Below are 14,905 nucleotides of genomic sequence, written 5' to 3'. Positions count from 1 at the left end.
TGGGTTCAGTTGGGATTGGGTTCAGTTGGGGATTGGGTTCAGTTGGGGATTGGGTTCAGTTGGGGATTGGGTTCAGTTGGGGACTTGGTTCAGTCGGCGACTGGGTTCAGTTAGGGATTGGGTTCAGTTGGTGGATTTAGTTCAGTTGGGGATTGGGTTCAGTTGGGGACTGGGTTCAGTTGGGGATTGGGTTCAGTTGGGGACTGGGTTCAGTTGGTGATTGGCTTCAGTTGGGGATTGGGTTCAGTTGAGGACTGGGTTTACTTGGGGACTGGGTTCAGTAGGGGACTTGTTTCAGTTAGGGATTGGGTTCAGTTGGGGACTTGGTTCAGTAGGCAAGTGGGTTCAGTTGGGGATTGGGTTCAGTTGGGGATTGGGTTCAGTTGTGGACTGGGTTCAGTAGGGGACTTGGTTCAGTTAGGGATTGGGTTCAGTTGGGGACTTAGTTCAGTTGGGGACTGGGTTCAGTTGGGGATTGGGTTCAGTTGGGGACTGGGTTCAGTTGGGGACGGGGTTCAGTTGGGTATTGGGTTCAGTTGGGGACTGGGTTAAGTCGGGGACTTGGTTCAGTTGGGGACTGGGTTCAGTTGGTGATTGGGTTCAGTTGGGGATTGGGTTCAGTTGAGGACTGGGTTTAGTTGGGGACTGGGTTCAGTCGGGGACTTGGTTCAGTTTGGGATTGGGTTCAGTTCGGGACTTAGTTCAGTTCGGGATTAGGTTCAGTTGGGGACTGGGTTCAGTTGGGGACGAGGTTCAGTTGGGGATTGGGTTCAGTTGGGGACTGGGTTAAGTAGGGGACTTGGTTCAGTTGGGGACTGCGTTCAGTTGGTGATTGGGTTCAGTTGGGATTGGTTTCAGTTGAGGACTGGGTTTAGTTGGGGACTGGGTTCAGTTGGGGACTGGGTTCAGTTGGGGACTGGGTTCAGTTGGGGACGGGGTTCAGTTGGTGATTGGGTTCAGTTGGGGATTGGGTTCAGTTGAAGACTGGGTTCAGTTGGGGGTTGGATTCAGTAGGGGACTTGGTTCAGTTCGGGATTGGGTTCAGTTAGGGACTTAGTTCAGTTAGGGATTGGGTTCAGTTGGGGACTTAGTTCAGTTGGGGATTGGGTTCAGTTGGGGACTGGGTTCAGTTGGTGATTGGGTTCAGTTGGCGATTGGGTTCAGTTGGGGACTGGGTTCAGTTGGGGACTGGGTTCAGTTGGGGGTTGAATTCAGATGGGGACTGGGTTCAGTTGGTGATTGGGTTCAATTGGGGATTGGGTTCAGTTAGGGATTGTGTTCAGTTGGGGACTGGGTTCAGTAGGGGACTGGGTTCAGTTGGGAATTGGGTTCAGTTGGGTCATGCGTTCAGTAGGGGAATGGATTCAGTTGGGGACTGGGTTCAGTTGGGGACTGGGTTCAGTTGGGGACTGGGTTCAGTTAGGGATTGGGATCAGTTGGGGATTGGGTTCGGTTGGGGACTGGGTTCAGTAGGAGATTGGGTTCAGTTGGGGGTTGGGTTCAGTTGGGCACTGGGTTCTGAAGAATGTGCAAAATTCACAATAAGCCCCCACTGTGTTTGGGCTCATTCGAAAGGAAATTAAATTTGCGATTATCTACCGAAAAGTTTGGAACTCTAAAGTGCTTATGAAAGAAACTATGAACTTTAACAGAATTTTGGATTTTAAAAGACAAACTCAAGGCTGTGGGCGGGCCTAAGGAACTAGCAGGAGACAGTCTGTTTAAGTGAGGCCACCTGGGTGTGAGGACTAAGCTAACTTGTCTGGAGAAATGCATATTCGAGAATCCTTCCCCCACAAGAAACATTTACATCACAAAATCACCCAGGGGTAGCTACCCATCAACATGGGTTTGGAAAACCATTTCAGCATATACATCACAAAGAAGCCCAATGAAGCCTGTATGCGAAAGACTGAGCACAAAAGGACATTGCAATTACCAAACTAATATTTCCATAGGGAAACAGTTTTCGAACATCAACTCACCCAAAACATATCAACTTTTAACGAGCCCACCAAAATATTACAAAGAAGAGCCAAGCCCGCCAAATTTATACAAAGGATTTTGAACAGATTTGACGCCATGATTAGAAACATTGAAATCGTATAACTGGCCCCCTGTCCCAACAGAGGATGTGACATACTTGGATATACAACCGAGACCACGCTTGTGTCATCAAGACAAGGAGAGAAACTAACTTCTCCAGCCTCGAAGTCCTGAAGTCCTGAAGGAAGGAAGAACATCACCATCGCGGCAGCAACTGACCACAGTCAACGTTGTATCAACCGAAAAACCACCGTGATCGACCAAACTCGAAGCAAACTCCAACGGGAAAAAAACCCGAAGAATCGAAATATTTCCATTCGACAATCTAATCCTCACCTACCAACGGGTAAAACATTACCTAAAAGACTGTAGAAACCTATTTCTAACAAAGAAAACCAGGTACTTACCCCGTAGATCCAAAACGCACCTTACCGCATCAGCAGACTCAACCCAACTGAAGATTGCGCAGCTAGAAGTCTCCTCCGACATTCGGGGTACGGCAAGCAGACCCTATCGCATCCAGCGAACCCCGAAACCGCGATCTACCATTAACTGCCAAAAGGATTGGTAAGTCCCTGCCTGCCCTGGAGCCAAACCTAGCTAGAATTAGGTATTGGGAGGTGGGATGTATGATTCTACTGTAACCCCCTTTGAATGTGTAGTGTATGGTTTTTTATTAGAGTGATGAGATGTTTGACATTGTACCTTTCCTTATATTGTCCTTTATTGTAAGTTTGGCCTCGTATTTTCTTACTAGAGTGATAAGCTTGTATTACCTTGACTGGAATAAAAACAAAGTTCTTTTGCATCAAACCAGTCACCTTTGCACTTTTGTCACACCCCCCAAATAAATCCAGAGCTTAGAACCCAAGAGAGTGGGAGCGATTCGAACCGCTCAAGTTGGTCAGAAGGGAACCTGACCCCCTCATAGAGACCATCCTTTACAGTTCAATTGGGGATTGGGTTCAGTTGGGATTGGGTTCAGTTGGGGATTGGGTTCAGTTGGGGATTGGGTTCAGTTGGGGATTGGGTTCAGTTGGGGACTTGGTTCAGTCGGCGACTGGGTTCAGTTAGGGATTGGGTTCAGTTGGTGGATTTAGTTCAGTTGGGGATTGGGTTCAGTTGGGGACTGGGTTCAGTTGGGGATTGGGTTCAGTTGGGGACTGGGTTCAGTTGGTGATTGGCTTCAGTTGGGGATTGGGTTCAGTTGAGGACTGGGTTTACTTGGGGACTGGGTTCAGTAGGGGACTTGTTTCAGTTAGGGATTGGGTTCAGTTGGGGACTTGGTTCAGTAGGCAAGTGGGTTCAGTTGGGGATTGGGTTCAGTTGGGGATTGGGTTCAGTTGTGGACTGGGTTCAGTAGGGGACTTGGTTCAGTTAGGGATTGGGTTCAGTTGGGGACTTAGTTCAGTTGGGGACTGCGTTCAGTTGGTGATTGGGTTCAGTTGGGATTGGTTTCAGTTGAGGACTGGGTTTAGTTGGGGACTGGGTTCAGTTGGGGACTGGGTTCAGTTGGGGACTGGGTTCAGTTGGGGACGGGGTTCAGTTGGTGATTGGGTTCAGTTGGGGATTGGGTTCAGTTGAAGACTGGGTTCAGTTGGGGGTTGGATTCCGATGGGGACTGGGTTCAGTTGGTGATTGGGTTCAATTGGGGATTGGGTTCAGTTGGGGATTGTGTTCAGTTGGGGACTGGGTTCTGTTGGGAATTGTGTTCAGTTGGGGATTGGGTTCAGTTGGGTACTGGGTTTAGAAGGGGATTGGGTTCAGTTGGGGATTGGGTTCAGTTGGGGCCTGGGTTCAGTTGGGATTGGCATCAGTTAGGGATTGGGTTCGGTTGGGGACTGGGTTCAGTTGGGGATTGGGTTCAGTTGGAGGTTGGGTTCAGTTGGGCACTGGGTTCTGAAGAATGTGCAAAATTCACAATAAGCCCCCACTGTGTTTGGGCTCATTCGAAAGGAAATTAAATTTGCGATTATCTATCGAAAAGTTTGGAACTCTAACCTGCTTATGAAAGAAACTATGAACTTTAACAGAATTTAGAATTTTAAAGACAAACTCAAGGCTGTGGGCGGGCCTAAGGAATTAGCAGTTGGGGACTGGGTTCATAATGGATTCACTGGATGATTGCTGTTATTCTCCTATTCTGCATGGTCTTCCTTTCTTGTGTACTGTGTTCATTTTTGGGAACAACACATCAGGAAGGATATATTGGAGAGGAGACCAAGGCTTAAGGCGTTAAATCACGAGGACTGTTTGCAAAATCTTGGCTTGTTATCCCTTGGGCTGGATTTTCGGTCTTCTGCCGCCCCCATTAGTGCCCCAGAGGGCCGGCAATGGTGGAGGTAAGCATTTTCGGGCGAGTGGTCAGATTCCAGCGCCCCGCCGGGACATTCGGTGCCGGTTTTGAGGGGACGTCGGAGCATTATCGCTCAGGAGAGACGAGCCGGTCTGCAACACCCCTGGTTGCGACATCGGCTCGATATTTGGTTGGTGTCCGATCCGTAGCGCCTCCTAGTGGGAATGCCTGTGAAAGCTGTAGCGGCTGCAGTGAGGTAAGTAATGTCGACTTGAGGTAAGTGATTGTTTTTTATTTTTGTGATTTATGTTGTGGTGGCGAGAGTTATGTATTGGGAATGTTTTGGGGATTTTTTTCAGATTTTTTTTCCACGGAAGCCTCTCTTAGTGTGCTCGGAGGCCAGCTGTTTACCTCGGGATTTCCATTTGTTCAGCCGCCCTAGCGCAATAAATGAGGTGCGGAACGTCTCCCTTAATGCTCCAATCCACACTCAGGATCCCAGCTGATGAAGTTTGTGGCTGAAGATGCAAACCATTTCCTGGCGCAAAATGTACCGCCCCGCCCGGGTTAATGCCGCAACAGAACTGCAACCAAATTTCTCTTCCCTTGAGTTCAGACGGTTGAGGTGCGATGTTATCGAGGTATTTAAAATGATTAAATGATTTGATAAAGTAGATGCAGAAAAACTATTTCCTCTGGTGGGGGAATCCAGAACAAAAGGGCAAAATCTTAAAAATTAGAGCTGGACCATTAAGAGTGAAATCAGAAAGTATGTTTTCACAAAGTAGAGAAATCTGGAAATCACTCCCCAAATGGCTGTGGATATTGGGAGACAATTGGAATTTAAGACAAATCGATAGATTTTTATTCGGCAAAGGTATCAAAGGATATGAAACAAAGGTGAGTAAATGGAGTTGAAGTACAGATTAGCTGTGGCCTCATTGAATGGCAAAACAGGCTCAAGGGACAGAATAGCCTCCTCCTGTTCCTATGCTCTCCTCAGTGAGATTCCCTCTGATGCAGTGAGAGGATTTTAAAGATAAGATATAAGCCTCTTGTGCTTTGCCCAGCTTTCAGAAGATGGCTCCCTGAGATGCTGCATATTTTTAGGGTGATAATTTCCCTTGCCATCACCAAGGGACTATTTTTTGTCTGCTTTAATCTGTAAGGATAAAAAGATTTCCCAGGTTTCTCGGGATCCAGTTTTCTTCTCTTTTCCTGGAGGTAAAGAGAACTGCATGGGGATTGACATTTCTATCGGGAAGGAATTTACGATAGTGGATGACTAGTGGTGTCCCGCAGGGGCCTCAACAATTCATAGTATTTATTAACAACTTGGATGATGGGATAGAAAGCCATATAGCCACATTTGCCGATGACACAAAGATAGGCAGCATTGTAGGCAGTATAGACGAAAGTATAAAATTACAAAGGGATATTGATGGATTAAGTGAATTGGCAAAACTGGCAAATGGATTTCAATGTAGGCAAATGTGAGGCCATCCTTTGGATCTAAAAAGGATAACACAGGGTACTTTCTAAATGGTAAAAAGCTAATAACAGTGGATGTCCAAAGAGACTTGGCGGTTTAGGTACATAGATCATTAAAATGTCATGAACAGATACAGAAAATAGTCAAAAAGGCTAATGGAATGCTGGCCTTTATATCTCGAAGTCTAGGGGCCGATATTCAGGGAAGGACCGTTACTGCTCGTTTGTGGCGGCCATACGGCGGAATCCCGCGGTTGGTGTTTTGTGGTCAACTGTTCGCCCTGATCTAAATTCAGGTTGGGGAATTTTTTGGCCTTTCCCCACTTCTGCCTCGCTGCTGCCGACCGCCGCAAGCACGTCATAAAAGCACGCACCACCTCTATCCCTCACCTCCATTTTATTCTGACCCAAATTCAGCAAAATAAAATCGATGCCCTGCTGCGCAGTGCCCTCGACAGCTTTTTCTGTTGGTGCACCTTGTCTCCTTTCTCTCGGCCCTGGCATTGCAGCGGAAATTAAAGGGGAGGGCCGAATGTCACGGCTGCAATATAATTATTTTTGTCGGCCGATTTCCATGTTGGCTGGACTATTGTGTCCCCAGGTTTGGCCGGGTCACCAACAGGCAGCCTATCACCCCCTTTTGGGTGCCAGGCCGCTGGCCCGGCCGAAACCCTCCCTGGTGGCCCAGTAGCCGAAGTTAAAAAATGGCTGATGCTCTCCCCTTTAACGGAAGGGAGAGAGCATGGTGATGCACACGCGCTGTGACGTCACCACTGCTCCGCCGCTGATTTCCGCCTCTCAGCCTCACTTACTGCCGCATCTCTGACCCCTTTATGACCGACTTCTGGTCCAGCGTAAAAAAAACTTCAGAGACCTGAAAATGGATCGGACGGCCACCTCCACGCTTCCGGTGATAAAAACAGGTAAGAAATCATAGGTGCGCCAGCTTTCTGACGTGCCTGAATTAAGGCCCCCTAGACTACAAGTGGGTAGAAGTTATGCTGCAGCTGTACAAAATCCTGGTTAGACCACATCTGGAGCATTGTGAGCAGTGCTGGGCACCACACCTTAGGAAGGATATATTGGCCTTGGAGGGAGTGCAGTGTAGGTTTACCAGAATGATACCTGGACTTCAAGGATTAAGTTACGAGGAGAGATTAAACAAATTAGGGTTGTATTCCCTAGAATTTAGGTGGTTAAGGAAAGGGTGATCTGATCGAAGTTTTCAAGATATTAAGGGGACCAGACAGGATAGGTAGAGAGTAACTATCTCTGCTGGTTGGGGATTCTAGGACTAGGGGGCATAGTCTAAAGATTAGAGCCAGACATTTCAGGAGTGAAATTAGGAAACACTTCTACACAAGGGTAGTAGAAGTTTGCAACTCTCTTCTGCAAACGACAATTGATGCTTGAACATTTGTTAATTTTAAATCAGAGATTGATAGCTTTTTGTTAACCAAAGTTATTTGGGATATGGGCCAAAGGCGGGTATGGAGTTAGGTCGCAGATCTGCCATCGGAACGATGGCATAGTGGTAACATCGCTGGACTAGTAAATTATAGGCCTGGATGAATGATCCAGAGATATTTCAAATCCTACCATGGCAGCTGGGGGAATTTAAATTCAGTTAACCAAGTAAATCTGAAATAAAAGTGACCATGAAACTACCGGATTGTCGTAAACACCCATCTGGTTCACTAATGTCTTTTCAGACAGCAATGTGTTTGACTCTTAGCTGCCCTCTGAAATGGCCTAGCAAGCCACGCCACTCAGTTGTACACAACCGCTACGAAAAAAATAATAAAAATAAAACCAGGCAGACCACCCGGCATCGGCATCGACCTCAGCTATGGACATGACAGTAGCACACCCAGCCCAGTCAACCCTGCAAACTCCTTCTCACCAACATCTGGGGACTTGTGCCAAAAATGGGAGAGCTGTCCAACAGCCTGACATAGTCATACTCACAGAATCATACTTTTCAGCCAATGTCCCAGCCTCTTCCATCACCATCCCTGGATATGTCCTGTCCCACCAGCAGGATAGACCCACCAGGGGTGGCGACACAGTGCTATATAGCTGGGAGGGAGTGGCCCTGGGAGTCCTCAACATTGACTCGAGACCCGATGAAGTCTATTGGCTTCAAGTCAAGCAAGGGCAAGGAAACCTCCTGCTGATTATCACCTACTGCCCTCCCTCAGCTGATGAATCAGTACTCCTCCATGTTGAGCACCACTTGGAAGAAGCACTGAGAGTAGCAAGGACACAGAATGTACTCCAGGTGGGGGATATCAAAACTGGCTTGGTAGCACCAGAACTGACCGAGCTGGCCGAGTCCTGAAGGACATAGCTGCCAGACTGGGCCTGCAGCAGGTGGTGAGAGAACAAACATGAGGGAAAACGTATTAGACCTTGTTCTCATTAATCTACCTGCCGCAGATACATCTGTCCATGACAGTACTGGTAGCAGCGACCACCGCACAGTCACTGTGGAGACGGAGTCCTGCCTTCACACTGAGGACACCATCCATCGTGTTGTGTGGCACTACCACCAAGCTAAACGGGATAGATTCAGAACAGATCTAGCAGCTCAAAACTGGGCATCCATGAGGCACTGTGGGCCATCAGCAACAGCAGAATTATACTCCACCACAATCTATAACCTCATGGCCCGGCATATCCCTCATGCTACCATTACCATCAAGCCAGGGGACCAACTGTGGTTCAATGAGGAGTGCAGAAGAGCATGTCAAGAGCCGCACCCAGATGTACCTAAAAATGAGGTGCCAACCTGGGGAAGCTGCAACACAGGACTACATGCATTCTAAAAAGCGGAAGCAGCATGCGAGAGAGAAGGCTAAGCGATCCCACAATGAACGGATCAGATTAAAGCTCTGTAGTCCTGCCACATCCAGTCATGAATGGTGGTGGACCTTAAACAACTAATGGGTGGAGGAGGCTCCTGAATATCCCCGTCCTCAACGATGGCGGAGCCCAGCACGTGAGTGCAAAAGACAAGGCTAAAGCGTTTACAACCATCTTTAGCCAGAAGTGCCGAGTGGATGATCCATATCGGCCTCTGCCTGAGGTCCCCTCCATCACAGAAGCCAGTCTTCAGCCAATTCAATTTACTCCACGTGATATGAAGAAAAGGCTGAGCACACTGCATTTAGCAAAGGCTATGGGCTCCGGCAACATCCCAGCTGTTGTGCTGAAGATTGTGCTCCAGAACTAGCCGCGCCTCTAGCCAAGTAGTTCCAGTACAACACTGGCATCTATCCGACAATGTGGAAAACTGCTCAGATATGTCCTGTCCACAAAAAGCAGGACAAATCCAATCCAGCCAATTACCGCCCCATCAGTCTACTCTCAATCATCAGCAAAGTGATGGAAGGTGTCGTCGACAGTGCTATCAAGCGGCACTTACTCACCAATAATCTGCTCACCGATACCCAGTTTGAGTTCTGCTGGGACCACTCGGCTCCAAACCTCATTACAGCCTTGGTCCAAACATGGACAAAAGAGCTGAATTCCAGAGGTGAGGTGAGAGTGACTGCCCTTGACAACAAGGCAGCATTTGGCCGAGTGTGGCCCCCAAGGAGCACCAGTAAAACTGAAGTCAGTGGGAATCAGGAGGAAAACTCTCCGCTTGCTGGAATCATACCTAGCACAAAGGAAGATGGTTGTGGTGGTTGGAGGTCAATCAACACAGCCCCAGGACATCACTGCAGGAGTTCCTCAGGGCAGTACCCTCGGCCCAACCATCTTCAGCTGCTTCATCGATGAGCTTCCCTCCATCATAAGGTCAGAAGTGGGGATGTTCGCTGATGACTGCAGTGGTCAGTGCCATTTGCAACTCCTCAGATAATGGAGCAGTCCATGCCCGCATGCAACAAGACCTGGACGATGTTCAGGCTTGGGCTGATAAATGGCAAGTAACATTTGTGCCACACAGTGCCAGGCAATAACTATCTCCAACAAGCGAGAATCTAACCATCACCCTTCGACATTCAACGGCATTACCATTGCCAAATCCCCCACCATCAACATCCTGGGGGTCACCATTGACCAGAAACTTAATGTGACCAGCCACATAAATACTGGGGCAAGAATAGCAGGTCAGAGGCTGGGTATTCTGCAGCGAGTGCCTCACCTCCTGACTCTCCAAAGCCGTTCCACCATCTAAAAAGCACAAGTCAGGAGTGTGATGGAATACTCCCCACTTGCCTGGATGAGTGCAGCTCCAACAACACTCGAAGCTAGACACCATCCAGGACAAAGCAGCCCGCTTTATGGGAACATGGGAACAGAAGTAGGCCATTCAGTCCCTCAAGCCTGTTCCACCATTCAATTAGATCATGGCTGATCTGTATCTTAACTCCATCTGCCCGCCTTGGTTTCATAACCCTTAATGCCCTGGCCTAACAAAAATCTATCAAGCTCAGTTTTGAAATGTTTAGCTTTTTGGGGAAGAGGGTTTCAGATTTCCACTATCCTTTGTGTGAAGAAGTGCTTTCTAACCTCATCCCTGAACAGCCTAACCCTCATTTTAAAGTTAGGCCACCTTGTTATGTACTCTCCAATCAGAGGAAATAGCTTCTCTCTATCTGCACTATCACCTTCTTTAAATATCTAATCTTGTATGCCATTGCTGTTTGTGGAACATTGCTGTATGCAATTTTACTGCCGTGTCTCCTACGTTACAAAAGTAACAATGCTTCAAAAGCATTTCATTGGCTGCAAAGCGCTTTGAGATGTCCTGAGGTCCTGAAAGGCACTATATAAATACAAGTTATTTTTTTAATAAACGGGTTCCTGCTTATTCAACAACAACAGCTACTTGCATTTATAGAACACCTTTAATATAGTAAAGTGTGCTAAGGCACTTCACAGGAGCACAATCAGACAAGAATTTTACACCTCGCCACATAAAATGATATTATGACAGGTGAACAAAAGCTTGGTCAAAGAGGTATTTTAAAGACTGTCTTCAAGGAGGAAAGAGGCTTAGAGGTTGAGGGAGAGAATTCCAGAGCCAGGGGCTAGGCAGATGAAAGCATGGCCGCCAATGGTGGAGCGATGAAAATGGAGGAGCGCAGAGATCTCGGATGGTTGTAGGACTGGAGGAGGTTACAGAGCTAGGGAGGGGAGAGACCATGGCGGGGTTTGAAAACAAGGATGAGAATTTTAAAATCGAGGTGTTGCTGGATCAGAAGTCAATGTAGGGATGATGGGTGAACAGGACTTGGTGTGAGTTTGAATACAGGCAGCAGAGTTTTGGATGAGCTCAAGTTCACAGAGGGTGCATGGTGGGAGATCGGCCAGGAGTGCATTGGAATAGTCAAGTCTAAAGGCAACAAAGGCATGGATGAGGGTTTCAGCAGTGGATGAGCTGAGGCAGGGGTGGAGATGAGTGATGTTACAGAGGTGGAAGTAAGTGGTCTTGGTGATGTAGAGGATATGGGAGTGGAAGATCAGCTCAGGGTCAAATAGGACACTAACGTTGCGAACGATCTGCTTTAGCCTCACAGCGGAAGGGAGAGGAATTGAATCGATGGTGAGAGAAGGAATTAGTGGCGGAGTCCGAAGACAATCACTTCGGTCTTTCCAATATACAGTTGGAGGAAATCTCTGCTCATCTAATACTGCAGGCCGGACAACTAACAGTTATTTAGTAAGATTTGCAATTTTTTTTTGTCCTTACCTCATAGGTACTGGTGATGTTGAGTCTGTAGAATACAGGCAGGAAGATTTCAGCACTGACGATGCTCACTATGGCATAGCTGATGCAGAAGAGCAAGAAGATGGCCCCATAACGGTAAACCTCTGCCGGTGTCCCAATCACCGTAACCGCAGACATAAAGCTGGCAGTAAGGGACATGGCCACGGGCACTGCCGTCATCTGCCTGCCCCCTAGCAGGAACTGGCTGTTGGATTGTTGCCCCCTGGCTTTAACCGCATGATAGACTCCAATGGAAATAGAAATCAGCAGCATGACCACGAACACCACATAATCCCACACAGTGAACTGAGCCACTGGAGTGCTGGAGATGGACATTTCCAGCCAGGAGCAAAGTGGGTGTTGCACACTTTGGAGAAGGGAAAGTCGTTTGGAAAAAAAAGTTTGAAAAAAAACTTTCAAGTTTCAAAAACCTCGCAAAACTCTGAAAAATCTTGTCCAGAAAGATAGAAAAATAATCCAAGTCAATGCCAATAAAAGGAATTTTCAGAGCATTTGGTGAACGTGCCAAATAGCAAAAGGACTTTGCAGGAGGTGTAATGAATAGAGAGTGTGAGTGAGTGTGAGAGAGAGAGCAGGCAGAGAGAGAGAGACTGATAGCACATCACACACACACAGAGTCTGGACCATTCCCACAGCACAGCTCAAAGAAAACCTTTGTACTGCACCTTAAGGATTGAGTGACAAGTCACCTTAACTTCCTTCAGGGATATTCACAATGAAATCACTGTCTCAGCATTGATTTATAACTACTTCTAACTGATATCATTTCTAAACTCTCGACTTTAGTGAATAATTAAACATCACACATTGTATTTATATTTATGTTTGAAAGGGCTTTATGGGCTACTGTCTAATTCAAAATGGTTTACCTATGTAAATATTTGAATTTACAGCTCTGGAAACACAACAACAGATTTTCTCGGCTGCACCCTTGCAGTTGTGCCAATGTTTACACACTCCTTCGTAATCAGTCCTTCGATTCTTGGATGTCACATATCAGGCTTCTGAGAATGGTTGCCAGAAGTTGTGTGGTTCCACCTCTCTCCTCCTTTAAGTCAGTTTTTAAAATACTTCTTTGATCAAAGAGCAAGTTATTATTTAAATGGAGAAAGATTGCAAAATGCTGCAGTACAGCGGGACCTGTGGGTACTTGTGCATGAAACACAAAAGTATAGTATACAGGTACAGCAAGTGATCAGGAAGGCCAATGGAATCTTGCCCTTTATTGCAAAGGAGATGGAGTATAAAAGCAGGGAAGTCTTGCTACAGTTGTACAAGGTATTGGTGAGGCCACACCTGGAATACTGCGTGCAGTTTTGGTTTCCATATTTACAAAAGGATATATTTGCTTTGGAGGCAGTTGAGAGAAGGTTCACTAGGTTGATTCCGGGGATGAGGGGGTTGACTTATGAGGAAAGGTTGAGTAGGTTGGGCCTCTACTCATTGGAATTCAGAAGAATGAGAGGTGATCTTATCGAAACGTATAAGATTATGAGGGGGCTTGACAAGGTGGATGCAGAGAGGATGTTTCCATTGATCTTAGAATAATAGGTCGCCCATTTAAAACTGAGATGAGGAGAAATTTCTTCACTCAGAGGGTTGTAAATCTGTGGAATTCGCTGCCTCAGAGAGCTGTGGAAGCTGGGACATTGAATAAATTTAAGACAGAAATAGACAGTTTCTTAAACGATAAGGGGATAAGGGGTTATGGGGAGCGGGCAGGGAAGTGGAGCTGAGTCCATGATCAGATCAGCCATGATCTTATTGAATGGCGGAGCAGGCTCGAGGGGCCATATGGCCTACTCCTGTTCCTATTTCTTATGTTCTTATTCCCTCCCTTCCTCTCCTGAAGATGGTGATTCATGTTAGTTACAAACCCCAACTCATTGATGGCAATTGCAATGCCCCATCCTGACTCCCACCCCACCATGCCCCATTGAGCATTGTTGTGCATCTATTCTGTATTACAAAGTATTACAAAGTATTTACAGCATAGAGGCAGGCCATTCAGCCGAACAATTCTATGCAGGTGTTATGCTCCATACGAGCCTCCTCCCACCTCTCTTCATTTTACCCCATCAACATATCCTTCTATTCCTTTATCCCTCATGTGCTTATCTAACTTCTTCTTGAGTGCATCTATGCTATTTGTCCCAACCACTAGGGAGTGGTAGCAAGTTTCATATTATCATAGAATTATAGAAATTTACAGCACAGAAGGAGGCCAATCGGCCCATTGTGTCCGCGCCAGCCGAAAAAGAGCTATCCAGCCTAATCCCACTTTCCAGCTATTTGTCCATAGCCCTGCAAGTGCATATTCACGCACTTTTTAAATGTGATGAGGGTTTCAGGCAGTGAGTTCCAGATCCCCACCACCATCTAGGTCAAAATAGTTCTCAACTCCCCGCTAATGCTTCTACCAATTACTTTAAATCTATGCCCCTCGTTATTGACTTCTCTGCTAAGGGAAATAGGTCCTTCCTATCCACTCTATCTAGGCTCCTCATAATTTTATACACCTCAATAAGGTCTCCCCTCAGCCTCCACTGTTCCAAAGAAAACAATTCTAGCCTATCCAATCTTTCCTCATAGCCAAAATTCTCCAGTCCTGGCAACATCCTAGTAAATCTCCTCTGTCCCCTCTCTAGTGCAATCACATCTTTCCTGTAATGTTGTGACCAGAACTGTATGCGGTACTCTAGCTGTGGCCTAACTAGTGTTTTATCGATTTAGAGCATAACCTCCCTGTTCGTATATTCTTTGCTGCGGTTAATAAAGGAATGTATCCTGTATGCCTTCTCAACCACCTTATTTATCTGTCGTGTTACCATCAGGAACTGTGGACTTGCATTCCAAGGTTCTTCTGTTCCTCTGTGTCAGCTGTGACTCAGTGGATAACACTCTCTAGTTGGGAGGAGCTAAGAGTGAGCAGGTGCTGCTGATTGCTGCAAGTGAGTTTGTAAAATGTTGTTGGTGGGTTTTTGGGTTGTGTTGTGTTTGGTTGTGCCGGGCTTTCCAGAGGACAATGCTCCCAGGAATAAGGAGATACGAGCTTGGGATATTATCCAGGCAGTACATGAGGGCTGCAGTGAGGGAAGTTGCTTTGCCTGTCGACCAAAGCTAAATGTTGGATTCAAAGTGACGGTCTGTGGCCGAGAGGAGGTGGAAATACTTTTACTGAACCTGAAGGTTGGTGAGAAGTACTTGGATGTATCTCTGCTGTATTCCGAAGAGGTGGTGCTCTCATTCTTAAACCTGCCGGTTTATGTTGAGAATGATGTGCTGATAAAAAAAGTTGGAGTCGTGGAACATTAAACTTTGCCCAGTAA

At 46.8% G+C, this 14,905-nt stretch overlaps 1 protein-coding gene across 1 annotated transcript in view; it reads right to left on the bottom strand.

Moving 5' to 3' along the window:
* LOC139228197 (sodium-coupled monocarboxylate transporter 1-like) overlaps window positions 1-11,891 on the bottom strand; it is a 98,066-nt gene extending 86,175 nt beyond the window's left edge. The window contains exon 1 of the mRNA XM_070859379.1: window positions 11,538-11,891. Within this exon, the coding sequence (XP_070715480.1) occupies window positions 11,538-11,891 (354 nt within the window). The remainder of the gene's footprint in view (window positions 1-11,537) is intronic.
* Between the last annotated feature and the right edge of the window lie 3,014 nt (window positions 11,892-14,905).

The sequence above is a fragment of the Pristiophorus japonicus genome, chromosome 17 (assembly GCF_044704955.1).
Source record: "Pristiophorus japonicus isolate sPriJap1 chromosome 17, sPriJap1.hap1, whole genome shotgun sequence".
Taxonomy (NCBI): Eukaryota; Metazoa; Chordata; class Chondrichthyes; family Pristiophoridae; genus Pristiophorus; species Pristiophorus japonicus.
The sequence above is the reverse complement of the archived record's forward strand: the minus strand, read 5'-3'. Positions and strand labels throughout refer to the sequence as shown.